General features: G+C 35.0%; 2 protein-coding genes across 5 annotated transcripts in view; one reads left to right on the top strand and one right to left on the bottom strand.

Moving 5' to 3' along the window:
* The window catches only part of LOC134539280 (huntingtin), a 135661-nt gene extending 118934 nt beyond the window's left edge, over positions 1 to 16727 (bottom strand). For all 3 annotated transcript variants that reach the window (XM_063381104.1, XM_063381105.1, XM_063381106.1), the window contains exons 1-8: positions 16436 to 16727; positions 14066 to 14249; positions 12639 to 12763; positions 6031 to 6184; positions 4372 to 4513; positions 3619 to 3800; positions 1732 to 1924; positions 955 to 1272 (exon numbers count right to left, since the gene is read on the bottom strand). In XM_063381104.1, the coding sequence (XP_063237174.1) occupies positions 955 to 1272; positions 1732 to 1924; positions 3619 to 3800; positions 4372 to 4513; positions 6031 to 6184; positions 12639 to 12763; positions 14066 to 14249; positions 16436 to 16524 (1387 nt within the window). In that variant the 5' untranslated portion in view covers positions 16525 to 16727. The remainder of the gene's footprint in view (positions 1 to 954; positions 1273 to 1731; positions 1925 to 3618; positions 3801 to 4371; positions 4514 to 6030; positions 6185 to 12638; positions 12764 to 14065; positions 14250 to 16435) is intronic.
* A 393-nt stretch (positions 16728 to 17120) lies between these two features.
* LOC134539422 (adenylate cyclase type 10-like) overlaps positions 17121 to 24163 on the top strand; it is a 62523-nt gene continuing 55480 nt past the window's right edge. Inside the window, exons 1-4 of one of the 2 annotated variants that reach the window (XM_063381448.1) lie at positions 17133 to 17210; positions 18060 to 18157; positions 21180 to 21303; positions 23539 to 23676. In XM_063381448.1, the coding sequence (XP_063237518.1) occupies positions 21189 to 21303; positions 23539 to 23676 (253 nt within the window). In that variant the 5' untranslated portion in view covers positions 17133 to 17210; positions 18060 to 18157; positions 21180 to 21188. Of the gene's footprint in view, positions 17211 to 18059; positions 18158 to 21179; positions 21304 to 23538; positions 23677 to 24163 lie in introns of both variants that reach the window. The other variant, XM_063381447.1, reaches the window with a different exon arrangement.

Genomic DNA, 24163 nt, shown 5'->3' with positions numbered 1-24163 from the left:
CAGAAAAATGGGAAAATTCCCCTTGAGATAGTCAATGAATGACTAAATACAACTGACAAAAAATTTAAAAATTAAATATTAATTACAGTCCAAACAATTATATATTAATTCATTTACTATTTAAATAACTTTTGTCATACGATATAATGAAATATTCATTGCAGTTCTAATACAAATTATATCTATTTTTCCTGAGACGTGGCACACTTCTGAAATATTAATTATTTTTCATTATTTTTTTGTCACATACCCATCAACAGCTGAGGGCTTTTACGGTGGGCACGAAACATACAGACAAAGGCATAAACATAAATGGTCGCTGCAAGTATGCGGACCTCTCTCCTTCCCGTTGATACCAAGAGCGGGCAAGCACTACCCGAGGTGGGATCCTCAACACGTAGGCACATCCGCAACTGACCAACACACGGGAGCGTGAGCCCCACATTCACAACGATCAAAATACACAAATAATATAACATTATAAAAGAATAATAGACAATAATACAAAGACAAAGAATAAAACAAAAGAATCAACAAAGTATGATCAGAGAATCATCATCGCTCTGTTTGCTTTCATGAATTCTCAATATTTATATTATGCATCACTATTTTATAATTTTTATGTAATTATGTTTTATATACAGTCCAATTAGTTAATCTCTTAATCAGTACAAAACTTACAAATGTTAATGATTTTATTTTCTACTTAAATCCTGTATTTTGTAAAATACATAAGAGTAATACAGCTTCGCGAGAACAATATTTGCAATTCGATTTGACTTATAAAATATTTTAAACATTTGATTTGCATAATACATTTATTATTGCCACTGGCCTAATTATAATAAATATATTCATAAAGGTAGTAAATATCACATTAAAATTAAGTGGCACAACCATTCATACTATGCCAAACTTACAGGATCAAACACACAATTAGAGATAATACTGAACCTTTAATCAAACCAATTTTGATGTTTGAGTACTCCCCGCCACCTTCGTCCATGACAGAAGTATTGCAGCTTTCGTCGTCATCCTCATCATCCTCCTGCTTCTCCGAAACAGCGTCGGCTTTCCCGTGCTTGTCCAAAACAGTTTCCGATCTCCCCGGGACCCTGTTCGCGAGGGAGCTCGAGAAAATGATGCCAGGTCGACTTTCGTTCACCCATTTCTCGACCGAAGATGCCACGCTGATATCTCCAGAATCAACGTCAGTGTCCAGCAGAGAACTGAGGTCACTCGCCGCTTGGGATGGATAAATACTCATCTGACCTAGAATAAATAAATAATAATAATAAAAAAACATAAATTTTATGCTGGAAATTCTTTTCACAAAACACCTCTTGAATATAAGGCAACCTCCAATGTAGGGTCAAATCAATCATAATATGATCTTGAGTGTAAAACAACCTCAAATTTAAGTAGGCCTGAAATAAATGTGGGAGATGAATATCATATAAATTAATAATAATAATAATAATTTTAATGTAAGATACATTCAAATATACCTAAGGCCATCTAGACTGCAAGATTACCTAAGAGAGGATATCTGATGATAGTGATGGGTCGGTTGCGGTTCTCGGTTTTCGGTTCAGCGGGTTCTAAGCAAATTAGCTGGCACCTTCGAACCGTAAAAATAACGTCGGTACCGGGACCATAGGAAAAGCATAAAAAACCGAACCTTCCCCCAGTTTTATCACCCAGGTGCACGCAGAGCGGCAATGGACCTACTGAGGGAGCGATGGGAGAGCTTCTCGCCGCCCTCCGCGACGTGGACCCGACTCCTGCCGATGCCCCGGGGCGACAGCAGCAGGGAGACGAGGTCTTCGGACGGGGACTGGAGGAGCTGGTGCAAGGTCTCCAGCGCGGCGATCACCACGTTGTGGTCGGCGTGGGCCGTGTAGTGGAGAGACAACTCGTACACCTGAAGCACCACACGCGCAAAGCTCGGCCGTGCTCGGCGACGTTGAATTTGCCACATTAACGCCACAAATTATGAAAAATACCACAAGTATCTTCCATTTAGAAACATGTTAAGGTACAGTAACAGTAAAGATCTTTAATCCGGAATTCTATGAAAATATAAAAAGTACAGCTAAATATATTTTTTAATGCAATGTATAGATCAAAGATTTTATGGTTTTACATTTCGAAATTTGCCTTGCAATAGTTTTGAATTATAAAGAATCTTACATATAACAGGATCAAAACAAAAAATAGTGTTATCGGAACTAATACACCTACATAACATTTTAAGCAGTGGGAAAAAAATATTTGATTTATTGAGTGCTTAAAGTAATTTGCTAATTTATATTGCAAAAATATTTTTAATAATTAAAATTAAATTTTTATCACTACTTTATTATTTCATTGTTATTAACATGAATCAAAAAATCAACATACCTTGTGGCAACACCCGTTACACCTATCCCACTCTGTGAATAACTTTAATAGAGATTTATTATGATTAAAATCAGAAATAATATTTGTTTGGGTTTTCCATCATTATGTAAATAACATTTGTCTATTTTTTTTGAAGGGTATTCACGCAATTGCAATGTTTTATAAACATACTTGCCATTAATTTAAAGCTTTTTTTTTTTTTTTTTAAATTTCTGATGGTTTGTTTGCTTTATTAGGGAAAAGTTGTTTTTAAGATTTTTTGACTTCATTTTGTTTGTTTATGTGATTTCACGTATTTATTTTGCATCATTTGCCATGGTTCTTTGTCTGAAAACATGCTGATGAAACAGTTTTGCCAGTTACATTATCATTAGAATGTGACAAATGCACTTTATGCGTGGGAGATTAGATCACATGATGTGGTTGAAATTTTGTTGCCATGCGCCAGCATTGATCAATTTTTTGATAAGTAGCATGGAGGTGGTTTTTAGGAGAATATTTAATAGCTTTTTTTTGTCATAAGTTTCGTTGGAAGTTGGAATGTAAATTATTATTGGGAATGAGCTAAGTTTGTGATGGTGTTGTGAATAAGCTGGAAAAGTGTTGTGATCTGAAGATGGTTGCCATAGTGAGTTGTGGATTTCAGCGAAGTATTAATAATAAGAAAAAAACATTAAAAATAAGTTTGTCTCCGAGACACTTTATTTTCACCATGAATCATTTAGAGCCACATTTGTACCAACTTTGAACAGCATTTTCAAACTGAACTTAAATTTTTCAAGGATTTTTATATACATGTGAATCGAGACCAATATTTTGAGCTATTTGGAGGTTTATATTGTTAATAACCTTAGCAGCTAGGTTACATTACTACCCCACAGGCTATTTAGATCCCTCAAGAGCGTTTTCATAACTGTCATCGGTTTTCATTTACAAGGGGAGGGCACAACTTGGGAAATTCACTTTGGGATGAGACGCGGTGTATTAGTAGTATACCTTAGGGTGTTTACACCTTAAAATGATAAATACCACTTTAGAAAAAAAAAAGCGTTTGAAAATTTAATCACAGTTTATGTAATAGTTCAATGGTGCAGCGACCTGGTGGCGACGTACTTGCTCGCCGCCCAGACGCTCGGGGTTTAGATTCTACAGGATGAGTAGTCTACGTGCCGGCTCGGCGGCTGAGCTCTGCCACGGGACGAGACCCCCGAGTACCTGCAGGAGCCTGTCGACGGCTTGCGGCGACTCGAGGTGCCTGTGGCGCTCGCCGAAGCTGCCCTTCATCTCTTCCTCGCCGGCGGCCGCCGCGCCCACGTGGGGCAGGATCTGGCGGAGGCAGCCCAGAACCCCCACGACCGTGCTCGCGGAGTGGGTCTCTCGCACGGGCACCACGCAGTCTGCAACTCAGACGTCCCACGAACATGCACCGGACAGTTCGACAACGTGACTCACAGATGGATTACCACTACCCACCAAACACAAGGCTCTATCCAGCACGCAACATAGGTTTTATTTCATTACTACGGACAAGATCTTGTGATTTTAACTTTAGATCAATTTTGTTTTTAAAACAGGAGATTTCGGTGTTACCATTTTATTTTATGCATTTCTTTATTCGTAATAATGGAAAATATAAGGGGAAAAAAAATGCTTACAAAATGATACTGGTATACATGAGCACAGAAATTAATGAGTTAGGCTAAATGATTTTTTAAGGATCAGAAACACTTAACTTATTCACATCAGGCACTAAGAAATATTAATTTCATGTCCTGTGAGAAAATATTTCCACCAAATGTAAAGTTTTGTACAAAAAAAAATATCCGTAGCAAAGTGAGCTAAAATAAAAACGAACCAAAGCACTCAAAATAATTTTCATACAAATACCATCAGTAGTTTGGTTTCAATGAGACATTAACAAATAACTTAAGCTATTTGATTTTAACAAGACAGACAGACAGTACTCACCAAGCAGAATGTTCAGTATGTACGTGATCATGATGTGAGGCTTCCGACAGTGAAGACAAACGGCCAAGATGCTCGAGGCCGCAGTTCGACGGACCACGGGAGAGCAAGAAGATAAGTTTTGCAAGAATACTTTCAGCACAGACTGAAATCAAGCACACGCTAAAGTAATAATTACATTACCTGTACAGAGCAATGCTACTGTACACTTCTGTGGACATCACCAGACTGGCAGATAATTAAATATATTATAATATAAGATACTCATAGTCTACTATAATATATTATATTGTACACATTCTGATAAATGTAAATCCGGAAATGTGTTTATATAAAATAATGTGACTATTAATATAATGTGAACTTAAATTTTTAATAATGAGTTTATAAAAAACTACTTTATGGAGTAGAAATCACAACTCAAACACACACAAATTAAAAATTATTATAATTAGTAAACTTATACTATATTTACTACAGCTTTTCTGGCGCCACTTTCTTTTCAGTAGAGTGATTTACACTGCCTTTTTCTGGAACAGCAAACTGCCATTAGAAAAAAAAAAAGTAGTTTTATAAGGTGGTTGCCAGGGTGGGTGTAAGGGGGGAGGGGGTGCCTTGGCTAGCAGCCACAGTGCAGAGAAGCAGAAGTGGAAGGAACTGCACAAACTCCATTAGCACTATCTCCCACTCCCTTTCACGGCATTCCAAAGTGTGACCCTCTCTTCATCCGTCACGCCTGCTGACAAACCTCCCTCCCGCCCCGAGGTTCACAAGCCATAAACAAGAGCGACTAAAGTGGCGCAGTACACAGGCAGATCGCTTTGTTTTTCAAATAGGCGGAGGTTCAGGAGGCAGTAATCAACAGCTGTCTATAGTGGCTTAAGTGACGAGAGAGAGAGAAGACAATTTATTTTTTAAATAACACAGCACTGGGTTTTTTGGTTTTTATATCATTTTAAAGTATTTAAGAACCTAACCTTTTTTGTATTTATAATAAATTTACGTAAAATAAATTAATAAACATGAATTAACATTTTTATACTTCAAAATAACTGCTCAGGATATTAATAATTATTGCTCAATCAATAATTATTAATTAACAATAAATATTAATCACTGTTGCAATACTCACACCATTAAGAAAAACTGGCATGTTTCTGTTTCTACAAACAATTCTGCCATTTTTAACATGCCAAATCTCTGAACGAAATATGAAATTCATAACATCTATGCGGGAAATGCAGGGACTGTCTCAACAGCACTCTCTACACTGCTGGTTGAACCAGGAGGAACGTGAGTGCACTGGTAGAAAATATAAAATTCAAGGTACTCAGAGCTTACTGTACAGGATACCTATATCTATTTTCTGAAACAAGCGCATGTGAACACTCTCTGTCTTATTCGTTCATTCATCTATCTCTTTCGATTTTTTTTTTTGGTGGGGGATAAATCATCCTACAAAGAGGAGAACGAAAATGACTTCAGCAGCGTATATAGCATAGTGCTCTCTTTACATCTCTTTGGCCAAGTACCTATTCTCGGTCCTTTTCGCGCCATAAATGTTTCACGAAAACGTCGCGTTAAAATTTGGCCTTGAAAATTTTACTCTCATGGAGCCCAAAGAAGTTTCACTTGGAAAAAAAAAATCGTTGCACTGCTCACCTTCACGTCGTTGTCGCTGGCGAACTTCCCCAAGGCTCTGAATATCTTGTGCATGGCCGCGGCCAGCGTCTCGAGGATCGGCTCTTCGGGGCGCTGGGCGACGTGCATGATGCACGGGATCAGGTTCAGCATGTACGGCTTACCCTTCTGGGGCCTGCAATTCCGGGACCAGAGTCACTGCCACTTCTCACACTGACACGTCGACAGACGGGGTCTCACACGCCAACCTGATTTTTTTTCCTATTCATTTCCCAATCACTACTTTTATTTAAGAGCTACAGTACACTCCCAATTATCCGCGAAAATTAAGTGGCAAGTGGCCACCGTGGATGGTGAAAATCGCGGATAATCCGCAAAAGAGATGAAAATGTGAAACAAAAAAAGGAAACATTAATTTCAACTTCAAAATCTACAAATTTATGTACAGTAAAAGTTACAATTAGCAATTAAACATTATTAAATGATGCTAAAATTTTAGTATTTTACTGAATAATTAACATACAATACATTTCAGTGATGTAAACATAAAAGTGCTCGGTACTTATTTCGTAAGGAGGATACAGTATGTACTGTACATACTCAGACTTCATTAGACACTAAAAAATCACAACTCTTTAAATTTACAACTTTTTGAAAAAATCAGTCCCTTGCTTTTGTTTCTTACTTTGGAAACATCTTTTCTTAATTCTTGATTGAATTTCCGCAACATAAGTTTTTCAGCCAACTGCGCATCGTCGTCTTGTTCCTCTAAATAGTGAAGCAGTCCGACGATGTGTTGCAAAGCCGCTTCGTGAGTCATCTGCGCCTTCGCACTGGGCTCGCCTGTGGCATTTTACTGTATACTGCACACAATACACTCGTCAGTAGAGTTCAAATTTGCTCACTTTGAAATAAAATACAGATTTACATATGTACTGTATTTTTTCGTAGCATGCGCGGATAATACGCACCGCGGATCATCCGCCCGCGGATAATAGGGAGTTTACTGTATTTCTGTCGATTTAACAATTTGTTGTTACATCACAAATATTTCCAACAGATCACACCAAATTTATAAACGTGAAAGTTTGTGAGTGAGTGTGCATGTTTGTTACTCAATCACGCCCGAACCGCTGAACAGTTTTGGGAGAGATTTGGCATACAACTAGCTCATAACCTGGATTACACATAGGCTAAAAATTACTATGGAATTCCATCCCCAATGGTGTGAAAAAGGGGTAAATTCATTTTTATAACTGACAGTAAAAGGTCAAAAACATACAAACAGTGAGTGTGTGTTATTTCTCTATGTCCATCACATGATCATATAGTGGTGAGACCAGTCCGATAAGTGGAGCTCGCGGCAGATAGAGAACTAACGGCGCTAATAACAGTTATCTCTTTTTCTACCAATTGACTTTGCATGCGTTTTAGTTTATGATTTTGTTATTTATCGATTTGGTGGTAGGTTATAGGTAAAGTTTATTAGTGACTTGAATTTATTTTAATCATGACTCAAAAATGTAAGTCAATCTTTCGCAGATCTCACAAAGAGCTCGAACTATGAAGATGCCAAAGAGCAAGAAAACCTTGCTTCATGCAGAACAGCAGAGAATTGAGCAGGTGGTGAAAAAAGGAATTTCGTAAAATCCATAGCAAGTCATATATATGTTCTGAGCATACTAGGTATGAGTGGCAAAGTGTTGATTATTATAGGTCGTAAAAACTAAATTTTAAGTTACATCAGATTATGTTGTGCAATGCAAATACTTGACCGTTTTTTTTTAGTTAAATGCTAAAACACGGGATGCAGCTAGTATTCAATAAGTGTAACATAGTGGATGTAAAAAGGTGCATACAAGTGATATTAATTACATACAATTGCACACCTTTTTATTCAAATGATATTCAGCACTACCAACTTCTAGGCATAAATAATAAGTAATCACAGTTACTTATAAATTAAAAAAAAACAAACACATTATATACAAATGCAATAAGATTCATGCCAGTGATACACACTACAAAAAATTGACCCACTTAAACAGCAATGAGCTAATTCATCCATTAAAATTTTTATACATTATATTGGTCTAAAAAAACAAATTGATATATATATATATATATATATATATATATAAAAAAACTAATATTATGAATCAGAGTTTATACTTATGCCAAGAACTTTACAAAAGCCCCTACCTTCTCATTATTATTTCATAATGCAAGCATCGCTGGCTTGAATTCTTGAATCTCTTTGGGGGTAAATTTGTTTTTAAAGCACACCTCATTAAATGAACTGGGTTTAACCACACAGGATTTTACCATAATTATTGCACAATAATTGCAGCAACCATCATTTTATCCCCCCTCCTTTGTCTACAGCAGCAAAAGCCAACTGGCTATATGCGTAAGATTTATTGTACAATCTGACATTGTCATTAAGAGGCCGTGTCAGTAAATTTTTATTTCCAATATTCTGGTCTAGAAGTTCTCTCTTTTAACAGTGAGATTTAGTGGCTTATTCAACCGAAGTAACTGTAACCGCAGCGCGTGATAAAGCTACTATACCGCCAGATTACTCGACGAAAAATGTATCTGGTTCCTCGACAATCTGAGAGGATGACAATCTGACCGGCGGCTCACTAGGAAATTGCGGATGCAGGGATTCAGAATCAAGAAATCTCACATTTACAACTGTAGTATGAGTCGTATCTAAAAATTTAAATACTTTAAATGTATCGGAATACAATTAATCTTCAAACATGTGGTAATTATTCTTTATCTGGATGTAATATTCCGTGAAAAATAATGGTAGTTGACATTAAAAAGTATACGAAATTCATAGTGTAACGTTTTAAAAGGATAATAACATAAATTCTTATGCTTAGATATTGCATATGCATTACACACAATCTAAATACAATCTCACTTAAGTCAGACTACCTAATTTTTTTACAATGCACCATCATACAGTTTAACAGAGGTAGGAGAACCTCTTATCGATGTTGTTTCAAAGAATCTAAATTTACAAATATTACTATTTATCTTATTATGATATGTATCTTTATGAATAAGAATTTACAAAAAAAATGAATTGATTACATTACACTTTAACATTACAAAAGACTAAAACACTAACAAAACTTAGTTTTATATATTGCTGTAGCATATTAGAAGACGAAATAACTCACTAGACTAACATTAAGAGGGCTGTATCACAAATTTACTTTACAGAGGAGAAAATATCTTTTAAAGATATTTCATTACCTCATTGATTACATAATACTGCCGTTGATGTGATCGTAGATATAAAGTATTGAAAAATTAGATTTCATTATGTTTATGTAAATATTTAGAAAACGTTATTGCTTATAGATGCTCATTATTTAAATAATAGAGAATCTTTTACTTTTATGTACTGGACAAACAAAATACTTATAAGTTAATAAGCTTAGTTGAATAACATCTTCAATTTGTATTGAATTCAATGTACAAATTGAAAATCATGTACAATGAATGCAACTGATTGAATTCAATAAATATTTGATCTTGTGAAACGGCCATAATGGTGATGTAGATAATTATAGATACTCACATGCATTTTGAGAGTCCTTATAAAGCCTATTACAATTTTATAAGTATACATTAAAATGCTTTTAAAATAGACATGTGTAATATAATTAACACTTGTTTAAATAAGATCATAACAATAAAAAATAAATGAAAATCCTTCAACAGTAAGTTATGTTTTATAAGATTTTAACAAAACACACATACCATAAGAGAATATTAATCATGCCACATAATTCAACACAAAATATTCATTCCAATAGGCGCTACGTAAAAATAACTTCTATTTTTATGCTGATAACTTTGCATTGTTTTATATATATCATTATTTTTAACTTTTAATATTCTCCACACATTAACTGAAATTAAGTATTTTCAGAGCCTTAGCAAATGTTGGTCTGTACCACATACAGTTCGTACGATATCTCTACGTGAAACTCATACAGTTCATTATTTGTAATTTTAATTATATTTCCATGAACATAATGAAATTAGTATAGGGCCTAGGTTGTTCACTGTTGAGTACTTCTGAAGTATTTTCATTGTGAGTTAACATACATACCAAATGCCATTCTTCCAGCAAAGTTACAAAGAAGACAACAAGATAATATATGTATAATATATATAATATGTATAATGTATATAATATGTATGTAGTACCATATTTTAAACCCCTATTAAATGCATAATAACTCAATCTCTTTTCTGGACTATTAAGTAATAGTTTTTGATTACTGTTATTTGTAACTTAAATAAAATGACAACTAACAAATTAGTAAAATATATAATTACGTGCGATATAGTGTGACAGTTTTACTTGGACGGCAAACGAATATAATAAAATGTCTATGACAATGTTAACTTTACTCATTATTATGGAAAGAAACAAAATGGGCAGATAAGCATATTCTACGCTGACATTTAAAAATGCTCAATTCAAAATGAACATTTCTTCCCGATGACAAACAAAAAAGTTGTATGGTCGCGAATAATACATTCGTATGGCGTCACATCAGCGGAATATTCCCTTGGCATAAATGTGTGAAGTCTGTGACACAAAAACAAATGAACGAACAGCTTTTTTTTTTTATCGGATGTGCAATCGGAGACCCTTGGGGTGGTTGAAGAGTGTCAGGTCGGTCGCCAGACCAGATAGTGAAAGCTCAGGGGCTTAGGATAGAAAAGGCCTATCTCCAAATTATTAAGTATAAATGTTGTCATGAAATAGTTAAAGACTTGATTACAACCAGGTTTTTAAACCCATCATGATCATGAAGACACTGATCGGAAGGTAATGTACAATACATTTCAATGGCCTTTTCAGTTTTTGCTAAATAATTATAAATATAAGCAAAATTCCACTGTATCTGGACAAATCAAAATATTGATTATATTTTTTTCATCACAGAAATAATATATGATATGATAACTAAATTTGAAAAAAGCTGTTATGTTAAATGTATTGTATACTTTCAGTAGGCAAAATTTCTGGCCCCTACCTCTTATAGACTTTGAGAAAAACTGCCTTTTAAAATAACATTGATATAGATAGGAGCGCAAATTTGTGACACCGCCTCTTAAGTGCTTACACTTTTGTAATAAATTAATAACACTTTGTAATTCCATGACTGGACTTCTGCAACAGCAAAAAATATGGAAAATCCATAATAATTGGCAGTAATGGATATTACACTAAGTGAATATCTGTTGAAAATATTTGTGACATAGGTAAGAACAAATAAACAGATATAGTGTTAAATTTACATAAAAATCCCTCTACTAATAGGAATGATGAGAAAATGAAACCTTCAACATGGCACGTAAAACCCCCACCGTAAAGCACAAATTCACCTGCAATGTTATATTTTTAGTTTTGGCAGACTATAAAATTTTTATAAAGAAACATTTCTAAACCAGGACATGGACAGTAGAACTAAACTACAGACAGTTATTTATACACAGTAGGTAGGCAGAGGGAGAAAACAGTGGGAAAAGTAATTATATCTCCCCCTCCCAACCCTGAAATGAAATTCTGCATACACTCCTGTCCCTAATTGACTGACTACAAAATAATTACTCTACCAAAAACTTAAATATAAAATATTTGACAGAATTTTTACAAACAGCAGATAACATGTACTATACATAATTTAATTTGCTATAAAACAATAAATACAATGCTCATTTAGTGAAACTTCAGTAATAATTTCATTAAGCAGTAAAATGCAGTAATCCAACTTTCCAAGTGTTGCCGATACTTAAAAGTAAAATCTTTTCAAGGCTGCCAAAATCCAGTTGTTAATGTTAATCTATTTTTAAAGAAGGGTGGTATGATGATACCTCAGACTAGTTTGGAAGTATATGTACCAAAATTGTATTCAAAGTTATTTGTACCATTCTGTATTAGACCTCAATTTCAACTAGCATAAAACATATCTCTTATAATAAATATTTACTTTAGAATTACTGCAGACCATGAAGCCAAAAGTGTTTCTTACTTTTATAGTTCTGGAAAAAAAAAATTGATTAATAAAGAGCATCTGAACCCAAAATTATAGTTTTGTCTTGGTAACACAGTCATGAAATTTCTGTTGCATGCTTTAAATTTTATGGCACAATTTTTACAAGCAAATAAACCACGGAAAATTTTATTTCCATTTATCTTGCACTCCAATTTTTTTTAAATATTAGTCTAGCAAAGCAATTTTCTTATACTTCCAACTATTTAAGTTAATGTCTATTCCGATGACCTAGCAATTAATAAGGAAGAATAAAAATACTCATAAAGTGAACAAAAAGCTTGATTCCGCACCCTAAAATAATTAATCATTTAACATTCTGTGTAACATGTTAGCCTGTAATTCTGTAAATAAATAAATAAAATGACATGCAACACAAAAACAATATAGGTACCAGTTAGTAATTTTTGTTATAAAATATCCTGGAAAATATTTTTGTTTACATATTAATAACTTTTTAATGCAACTGCCCCCATAACGTAAAAGAAAGTAGTCAATTTACAAAAGTTCAGTTCAGTACCTTTTTATGTGACTGACCTTATCATGTGACACAACTCCGAAAACCTCCAAAGAGCAGCTCTCAAAGAGCGAGCGTTCCCGTTCTTTTTGATTTCTTTGTGGAGTTCCACTAAAATCTTAACTACATTGTTGTCCACCATTGCCTGAAAACAAATAAATTTTTTATTCTGGCTTAGTCTCTCATAAACAGAAAAGTCCTAATTGAGTGATGTACACATGACAGAGCCCAGGGAAATTAGGAACGGAATCTGCGCTCCCCGAATTTGTCTGGAAAGATTTCGGTAAACAGTGGAAAACAGAAATCACGATAGTAAGATCAGGATTTGAAGCCAGAGTCTTCTGGAATGTGAATCCAATACACCATCTCACACTCCATAGAAACAATTTTTGTTAAGTAATTTATCAGTCGGATACATCCTTTAAATGATTCATGCAACTGGAATTTTAATTTAATACAATTTCTTGAACTTACATCATTGCAGTTTTGCACTGTTTGTCATGTCATGGGGAAAAAAAAAAAATATGCAAATCAAGAATTGTTAATTTGCATTTTTGAAATTTTTTTTGTGACAAAAATTGCAAAACTGCAATGGCGTATGTCCAAGAAATTATACCTATTATATCAGTCAGGGAGTGCAGCAAAATCCACAAACAAAATTCCCCCGACATTTCCCGGTCTTCTATAACACTGCCATATAGTGACGGGCTATACCTACAGTGTAGCGTGAACGCTCTACGCACTGTTCATTGGCAGAGGCAACTACGCTTGACAACTTGTCTGCCAGTTTGGTTGTGATAGGTAGGTTCGAACGACTTAGAATATATTCCTAGGAGAGGTTGGGCGGGAAGGGTCTGATGAATCCAGAGGGGTATCCCCAGCGGAAAATGCCTCGCAAACAGCTGTCAGAATACCCTGATCTTCTCTTGTATTAACCATTCTTACTATAGATAATTTTTTAAGCGTGGAACCAAAACCACTTTTCATTACTCAAAAACAAAAAGTTTGTATTAAACAAATTACTTAGCCCTGTAAAAAATTTCTAGGGACTGTGAAGTAAATGTCAAATACTTAGTATTTAAGAGTGTTTCGTATTAGCTGATAGCTTTCATGAGAAAATAGGGACAATGTGGGCCGCTATGCAAGAAAAAGGAAATAGTCCTTATGTTTTTAGATTACAGATTACAGGAGATTGTCAAACAATTATTTTAAAAACCGCCTATTCTTTATTTGGTCTTTAATGGCGTAAGTAAGCTAAAAATATACCCCCGCCGTTAACTTCCCTTTAACTAGTGCAGAATCCCTTAAGTATGCTAAAATACCTAGCTTAAACTAAAAGTGTTTCTCCGTTTGTTAATGAGGTTTCACTGTAACGGTAGGTACTCTAAATACTGAAGTGTGAAATGGAAAAAAACACGTGGCGGTTCGAGAGGAGACGGACACCGACCCTTATTATCCTGTTCAAGCTCTCGTCGGCCACCATGCGCACGTCCGAGCTGGCGTCGTCGCAGAGCTGCAGCAGCATCTCGATGGTGATGCTGAGCAGGTGGGAGAAGTTGGGCGTGCCCTTGACGCTCGCCCCGCACATGGCGTCCGCTATGACCAGGCAGTGCGCGATCTTGTCCTTCTTCCTGGGACACAGCCCCCCGCGACAACACATCAGTCTCACGCAGGATGTCCACAGAACAACGTCCCAGTTTCAATGGCACATCGTAACAGTTTAGATTCTCGCTGTTTTAAATTAGTACTCCGAAAGATCCCGGCCAAACAAAAACTGTGAATATCACATTACAAACTATGTCGATTACTGCGGGGATTTTTTTTTTTCATGTTCAACTTATGATCACAACTCATGGTACATCACAAGTTCTTGCTATGTCCAAGATCTTTCCATGGTAATAATCAGATGTCGCAGCTCTTTAGAATGGAAAGAAAAAAAATCTGAAAACATGGTTTTCATGCACTACACATGCCCCTAAATTTACCTTGAAAGGATGGTTCCTTAATTCTTATTAGTTTGTGAAAAACAACAGTTTATAGCTTGGATTACTATACAGGCATCACACGTCGCGTCTTCGGGGAACGAAAAGTAAATAAAAACGGAAAATACGTTTTTTAAGTACCAGAGACATCCCTAAATGTACCCTGAAAACATGGTTTCTTAATTCCAACTGATTCGTGAAAAATAACAGTTTAAAGCTTACATTACAATACCTGTTTTTTCACACTGCCGCCGCCATTCATCGTTTACTCGCGATCGTGTATCTCTTTGTTTAGCATAATTGTAGCCAACTATGGAGAGTTAAAAATATGCTAATACTTCTCTTTCATATATTGAAGTTTATCCCTGAATCCTGAAGGCTTGATCCTTATGGCATGATCCTGTTGACTTTATCCTGTGGTACATGTTTGTTGTTTTAATTCAGTACGTCAAAAGATCCTGATGGCATGAGCCTATTGGCTTGATCCTGTAGTACATTATGCTTGCTATTTTATTCAGTACGTCAGAATATAGCTTATTCAATGCACAATCCTAATTCTTTTTTATTTTGCAATTTCTTTTATGTACATGATCTTCTGACCTACTTAACTAAAACAGAAAGCAACATGTACCACAGGATCAAGCCAAAGGATCATGCCATCAGGATCTTTAGACATACTGAAATAAAACAGCAAGCTTGTATAACAGGATCACGCCAACCGGATCATGCCATCAGGATCAAGCCTTCCGGATCCAGGGAAAAACTTGGATATATGAAACACCAGCCATAACAAATACAGAATATACAACGGCTGTAATCCCATAATTTCCTGCAAAGACTGCATAGCACGTGTTCCTCACAGAAAATGAATGATGTTAGCAATTTAATTCAAATTTTTGGCTCCCATTGGACTCATTTATTACATCACTCAAAATAGTACGTACTTTAAATGTAATGTAACAAAACCAAATATTTGATAATACGTACTTATTCCAATAAAACCACATACATGAAATACTTACAAGCACTAAAATTTCTTGCCACTGCAATACAGTCATTATTTAAAGAAATTTCATTATTACAACACCTACATTAAATAAAGAACTTAACATTTCTTTTTAAAAAGCCACAAATGTCAACATAAACAATGCATGTCGGCAATTGCGCGAAAACATAGTTATTGTGATGGAGGCTGTAAACTACTGTTATTTTTTCACAAACCTTTAGGAATTAAGAAACCTTCCTTACGGGATTAATTCGGGAACATCTCTAGTATATGGAAAACATATATTCTTATTTATCACCAATAAATAATGAATAGCGGCGGCAATTCAAAAGCACAGGTATTGTAACGTAAGATATAAAATTTTAATTTTTTCACAGACTAGAAGAAATTACAATACCATCCCTTGGGAATAAATTTAGGGACGTATGTAGTGTGAAAAAAAACATGTTTTCAGATTTTATTCTTCTTTCTGTTCTAAAAAGCCATGACATCCCATAATTACCCTTTTGAAATACTAAATTAAAACAGGAATAATGTATACATGATCATGTCATCAGGATCATGGGATAAATTTGGATCATACCACCTCTTCTCCACCCTAGACCATTCCCCAAACTGCTATGCCCTTTGCCCTTTCCTTGTCCCTTCCCACTGCTGCCTTTTCTCAAATACTGACAAGTACTGTTTTGCAACATTTTTTCCTTATTCACCAGCGTAACTTTCCCATCCTGCCCAAAACTCATTGGAAAAGATTTTTTTTTTTCCTTGCCATATGTGATAGTAGCTCAATAGTAATAAATTGTAAAAAATAAGGAAATCATGATAGTACCTCAGAGTAGATTCATCGTTAATATGTGGTGAAAGCTGAAGAACTTTCAAGTTCTCCAGCGATTTTATCAGTTTCTCTAAGTTTGCCATGATATGACAGTCTTCATTTACTGAATCATTTCATAAGATTTAACAAAAAACGTATACATCTACAATATCAAAATTGTTGTGGTCAGCTACTTTCACTTAATAAAAAACATATAATGATACTTCAAAACAAAATATAAGCCCCATTAGACTGATAAATATTTTAACCTATAAATACATATCACTGCCAAACATTATTACGACTTTTTTTCCTTAATTTTAGGTGCCTTCCGTTTCTCAACATTAACTAATATTGTTACGAATAATTCATACAGTATTACACCAGTAATAAAAGTTATGGAAAGCGTCCTATTGACACTAAAACCCCTTTTTAAATAAAAATAAATTAATTTCATTTAATTTTAACATATTTTCGAACGAAAGTGATGTGATGATAGACTATACCTTACACCTGAGATAAGAAGTAATAAAATAATTATTTATTAATATTTCTAAAATATAGAGTAAAGTTTCACTTTCGATAGATTCAAAATTTAAACATTTTGTGTAAAAAAATTTGAGGAAATTAACAATGAAGTTTTATATTTTTGAAGTAACGGAAAAATGTGCGCGTGTTTCAACAAAGGTGTTTATCTCAGTGCTTTAATGAATGAAAGGAACTCGACTCCTAAATATTTCAAAGCATAACAATTGAAGTTTTGGTGGGCCATTTAAGAATATTGTGAAAAGTAAGTATATGCTGTAAACTAGGCGTATTTAATAGTGTTTAAGTGTGCTTCGATTGTAATATTTCAGTATTGAAAATGTATTTTTAAATACCGTACCAATCGTCAATGAGATATCAAATTTATAGTCGAGTTTTTAAGATTAAATAATCTTTTAGGAAAAAAACAATCAAATCCTAGTAAATATTAAATAAAATATATATTTATTGTATTAATTAATACTACTTACTCATGCCACTTGACCTAGAAAAACGCACATCTTAACTCTAATTAAATTGCCACTTTTTTAAAACTAACTTGGAAGCTGCAGGAACCATACTATCCCAACCTTATACCAGGCATATATATTAAATAAGTACTTTTCTTACTCAAGTAATTTATTATTAATTTTATTAATCAATTAAAATATATATTCCTTATGTTTTAGTGTGCGTGAACACTGAAGTTTTTAAATAAATATGTAAGTTTTGTTTGTTCCTTCTTTGGCAGCTGACTCACATATTGTCTATTCCTGGGTAATGTTTGGAACCTAATAACAGTTATTTAAAGGGTCTCACTATGTTTGTAGTGTTTTTAGCAAGTATTTTAATTACCATACCTACATTAAAAGAACAGTAAAAGTTTCGCATCACGTATCCAAGTTAATTCCTTGATCCTGATGGTATGATCATGTATAATTATTGATCCTGTGATACATGATACTGTTTTAATTTTGTGCGTTTACCGATCAAAGACTTAAGAAAAACTTGTGATATAAAAATGAATTGTGATTGCAAGTTCAATACTACAAAAATAAAATTCCACAAGACCTGACAGAACTTGTTTGTATTGTGATATTTTTGTATTGTTTAGGACCTGTCGACACACTAAATTAAAACAGGAAGCATCATATAACCCAGGATCAATTATACAGGATCATGCCATCAGGATCAAGAGATGAACTTGGATAGGTATGTGATAAGGAACAATTATCAAAAAAAGACCTTCAGCAGAGTACAGATAAAGCCACTGTTGGCAGCTTATAAATGTTGAAGGAATATTAAGTGAATGTCTCAGTGGGAAGCAAATGTACTATATTTCCTCATTTATTATAATCACTCTATAACAGCCTGAAATTAGAGTTCCAGAATTAAAAAAAAAAAGACTAAAATTTTTTACATGTTCAATATTAAGTTAAAATTTTTTACATGTTCAATATTAAGTTAAATTAAATATTAAGTTAAAATAAGTGTGATAATTTGGTTTTACAATAAAATTACAGGTAAAATATATCAATTTCTAACTAAAATAACTTGCTGTTTTATATTTTGAATATCGCAGTTTTTATGCTGTAAATTTATTGTGAGGCAGGGGCGCAACAACAGGGGGGGGGGGGGGGCAAGGGTATTTTGCCCCCCCTCTGAAACCTTGAAGTGGGGGCAAACGGGGGCAAAGAAAGTGCTGTGTAATCAATTTTTAGATAGTAAAACTGCTTAAATAGCACCATTTTACATCTTGAAGTACATTTTTTTTCCGGGGGAGGCGCTTCAATAGGGGGGATCGATGATTCTTTATTAAAAGGTATATTGCCCCCCCTTTGGAAATTTAGTTGTTGCGCCCCTGTTGTGAGGTACTGCTTACAGACCAAACTTACTCAACGTGATACAACCATACCCAAAAGGAGACTCATCATAAACGAAGCAAGGCTCACGAACTTTACACTGTCAAGGTTGTGGTTTCTTAAAAATAGTTATACATCAGGGATTGTGATATTATGAATCTACCACTTGCAGTACAAATGTTTACATGGCTAACACGCTGTAACGTTAAGTGTTTGGAAGTGTGGATCACAGAGCAGTGAAAGAAACTGGCTTCCTGATCCCATTTGACTTCTGGCTTTGTGCGTTTGACAACTCTGTCAACAGTGATAATTTAGTGCTAGAAAAAGTTGTGCCTAAGGGGTTGACCACACTGTATGCAACGAGATCAGACATGACCCAACGAAACATGTGAGAGTAAAACAATGCTGTTTTATGTGGGTGGCTACACTGAGCAAGATGCGACACAATGTGACACCTTACGACAAATATTAGCGCTACCATCCTCAGTTTGCTCAGGAGACGGTCTCGTTGTTTGTCCATCAAAAATGGATGCAGAAAAATTGATTAGTGCAGTTTATATAAAAAAAAATACTTATGAGACATGAGCTTAGGTTGTTAAAGTGATTGTAACAAGACGAATAAAGGTAAAGAGAGAGAAAGATATCACTGTTTTCATCCCTTAAAGGATGAATGTTGATTTATTGATAAAATTCAAAACGCAAATATACATGCACGGTGGTATTTAGTTTATTTTCTCTAATTTAAATAGATCATGGAGTATTAATTTTTCTTTTTAAAACCACACTTACCCCTTTGACAGCCCTTAGGGGTTGTTTTTCACAAAATGTTAAATTTCTGGTTGGTAGTTTTGATATGTTTATTATAGATACCCAATAATTTTCTTATGCTTGATTATCTTCATAAACACAATTATCTTAATCATGTTTACCCTTTTCTCATCCCCTTATGGATGTAAATTAATAATTATACATACTGTTACGAATAATGTGGGAAAAACTGGGTTCGTAAGGGATAGCCAAATTAAGTTTTATTACAGTTTTATTAATTATTAATATTTACATTACTTATAAATAATTGTACTTAACAATGTCTGATCACCAATCACTGGCACTTAAAAATGTTTATTCGCAAGTCACTCAATGTCTTGTCAAGTTCCAAAGTTCGCACTCCTCACTGGATCTAGGCCCAACAGTGGTTCGCCCCGTACCTTGCACCTGTCCACACACGTCTTGCGTCACTCAGTCACACTCACGGTCTCACCGCGCCTTGTCGCGCCGCTCTCGAGGGGGTCTCTCACCCTCTTCGCTTATGTTGCACTTCTCTTCACTTGTGTAACTCTATGAACTCACGGAACTCTCCTAACTCGTGGAACTCCTGTGGAGGCCGTCGTCGTCGCATATATCCCCATGGCGTCCTTCTCGAAGGGACGAGAGCGGCTGTCATGTGTCGCGTCATCCCAAGGTGACGTGACACTCGGAAAGTCCAGAAAGGCGACGTTTATTCTTGCCAGTCCGCGCTGCAGCCTCGGGAAACCCGCAGAATTGTCGGTGACAATAGTCAGAGGCCCGCAGTTCCTATTACTTTTGTATGACATAATAACCTGCTTTCCCAGCAAAACATTATTTTGCACCGACAACACATTCTACTGTGCTCAATTGGGGCACCTTTATTTCTTAAGATTGAGTGTGTGTGTGTGTGTGTGTGTGTGTATATATAAAAAGCCATCTCTGTTAAGTCTTTAAGTCAACATATGGTTTACACATGACTCGTCAAAATTCCTACAATTGTAAACCATTTCATCAGTATACATGGAGTCATATGTTAAGACACTACCAATTCTTGATTCATTATTCTTAATTTAAAATTCTAAACCTACCTTAACAGTACCAATTACTTCTCAACATAAAAAAACACACATTGTAACCTGCAATTAATATTTTGCTTAGCTATCACTGTGTATAAAAATCTCTTCAAAATTAAAAATTGCTTGAAAATATTTTGACGCTTGTCGATCTTTTGGTCTTTACTTTGTGGCTTTTGTTGCTGTGCCATCTCTGTCATCCAACCTCAGGTGAGAAATCGTATTTTTTTTTTTTTTGCAAAAATTACATAAACTAGCTATTTTCTTTTGTAAAAAAGCACCCAGTCTACACACACATTCACGAAAAAGAGAAGCAGACAGCTTCATTATTTTTCACCTAATATTCTAGAGTATGTTCAAGTGTCATTCCACAAGGCAAGGGTGTATCCAGGGAGGGGCTGGGGGGTTGGGGGGCAGTCTCACATGAAGCATTAAGCTTTATAGTTCTGATTCATCTAACATATTTAATTTAAACTTTTCCTGGTGGTTTTTTTTTCTGTTACTTTTCAGCTTGACGAAATGGAAGAAGCTCACAATGTTTTCATCAGCTTTCTACCTGATGTATTCATTGAGCTTGCGACTAGAAGTGAAATGCAAATTAACGCAGGAGTGGTGTTTTTTGTGGACATTTCTGGTAAGGTTCCTTACTCTTCGAGCATTGAATTATTTCCTCAACCAGGTTTATTTTTTGTACACGTTGTTCATAATGTTACGTCACTGTTACGGACAGGGGTTTCAATGAACATTAAGACTCTGACAGCTAAATATTGGACATAAACAAACAGTCATGTAGCACCAAATGTAGCAGCTTGTCATGTTTCAATAATTATTTGTTTAATTTTATGTGAATATTCAGCTGCCAAAGTAGTTGGAGTACCTATCAAAAAAGTTATACCTTATTTTGAACGGAGGTGTACAGCGGTGGCAGTATTATGGTTCCCCTTTTAACAAACCTTTAGCTTTAGCTTCTTTTTTTGTTTTTTGCCTTCGTACTGTCTGTTTGTAGTGTTTGGATGCTTGTGGTGCCTGTCTGCACACAGAGCCTACATTTTGTCCCCTGTGCAGGGTCGTTCGGATTCTATTATTGTTTTTATTTATTTTATCCAGACATAAGTACATTGTTTATGCACATCAACACTCAGGATTAGTTTCATGGATGTGCACAATAACAGATTTAAAAAAAAACAATAATATATAAAAATAAATACATACCACATAGGACAAAACAAACAATGGACAAACACAATGATATTAACAGTACAAATTTTCCAGCCCCTAGTAATGAAATTTCTTTGTTTATTTAAGTATCCCTTGTTAAGTACCACATAGACAACATATATTTTTTTGAACTGACATAGCACACAAAGAAAAATGCTGTGCCCAAGGATATTTTTCCATTACCCTGGCCACGCCTCACCGATACGTATACCCTTCCCCTTCTACCCCTCCCGGCCTGCTTACCTCTCATGGCCCTCACCCGCACGCTGACAGCCCATAAGACGTTTGGCCCACACTGTAGCATTGACTTTTACATGTACTACATATTCTGAATGCATGGTTCAGTACCAAGTATGACAGGTTATACAGTGGAGTCCTGATAATCTGAACTTCGGTAATCCAAAAGTCAGCTTAATTCGAAACTGGGAAGAAGAAGAAGAAGAAGAAGAAACTAAGGTCTGTGAGATAAGGCGCCTACACCAAAAATAGATTTTTTCACCAGGACGTACTTCTCCGATTGAGGACATTAACCTGTTAGAACAACTTGCACTATTGCTAGGCAGCATTGCGCTCTCTTATCATCCAGTTTGGCTGAGGTTAAAAAGACCTTATAAAATAAAATGTGAAATCACACATGATAATCCATGTTTATGTAATCACAAGTTATTATGTAATTTAAGTTCATTTTAAGAATGATTTAGCTTAATCCGAAAAGGGTCTGCTTCCAATTTGCTCGTACTATTAGGACTCCACTGTATACATATTTTAATCTTGTTATATTTCTTTTAACTTATACTAGACAGTGAATTGTATAAATGACTTTGGATATTGCTTGTTTCCTCATTTTCTTATCAAAATCCATAATAATGTTTGTTGGCCAAAATCACCTAAATTTTTTTTATGTATTATTTCTTGTTTTACATTGTCAACTATGAAATAAATAAACAAATAAAAAAAGTGTGTGTATAAATATGTATGTATATATAAATATGTATATATATGTGTGTGTATATATATATATGTGTGTGTGTGTGTGTGTGTGTGTGTATATGTGTGTATATATACACACACACACATATATATAGTGTGGTGTTGAAACATTCAACCCTTTGAATGTTTATTTCATAAACTAAGTTTCTAGAACTAACAAATTTTTATAATTACGTGTTAAAAGTATACTATCTTGGGGATTGGTAACAGAATAGGTATGAAGGAAAAATAATGTAGTAAACTTCAGAGGTTATCAGTGTTGATTTTTTAAATTTTCTTTATTTTCTCTAATATTTTTCTTTAAAATCTTTTTCCTCAAATACCAAATCCTTCGAATACTACTGATTTGGTGGCATTTGAGGATTTGATTGGCCCGTCCCTCGTAAGGACCATCTCTGCTTTGGCCTGGAACAATTTCGAGAAACTAATAAACCGATCATCATGCGGGATGGCCATGTAGAACAACCCTGAATCCTCTGAAATGTGTACCTTGCTCAGTGTTTAAAGAGTCAAACATTTTTCACGTACTTGTAGTTCATTCCACACAAAGTCACAACTCTCCTGTACGGAAATGCAAACCAGGGCAATATATTTTTTTCTGAATTTCTTATGACAGCGTTCATGCTGAGTAAATGTTGCATGTGTGTTCTCGTCGGGGCAGGCTTCACAAGAATCACAGAAGAGCTGATGAAAACGGGGGCCGCAGGCTTGGAAGAACTTTTGGGCTTGCTCAACTGGTATGTCGGGAAAATGGCGCACAGGATCTACTTGTATGGCGGAGATGTCCTCAAGTTTGGAGGTAAGTACTCAACGTTTCAAGGGGCCCGCCTTGTCAGGTGTGTGTATGTGTTAGTGAGGCGGGATGATGGTGCGACACTTGCTAGTGCTTATAGCGCGGTGTCGCCTCTGAGCGCAAGAATGTGGATTGGCGTGCAGTCTTGTTTTGCACAGGGCATCCATGATATTTTAGTGCAGTAACCATTACATTTTATGGCGAGAAATGTAAATGAAGATGTATTGCAAGTACGATAATTCCTGCTCATGTAGTTCCTGTAGCAAGAAGGGAAACTTTTTTTTTAATAGTACTTATACATATATCTTGGAAATAATTTCAGTGTTTTAAATATTGAGTGTTTTGGAAATCAGTTTAGTTTTACAATTTGTTAATGGATGGATTAGCAAGTTAGATTATAGGAGTCAGTAGTGATTATTTGGTAGAATTTAGTATTTTGCATTTATAAGCTTCTGGGAATCCATTTTTTTTATTCAAAAATATTTATAAATGC

Source organism: Bacillus rossius, chromosome 15, assembly GCF_032445375.1.
Source record: "Bacillus rossius redtenbacheri isolate Brsri chromosome 15, Brsri_v3, whole genome shotgun sequence".
Lineage (NCBI taxonomy): Eukaryota > Metazoa > Arthropoda > Insecta > Phasmatodea > Bacillidae > Bacillus > Bacillus rossius.
This window is presented reverse-complemented; position numbering and strand designations above follow the sequence as displayed.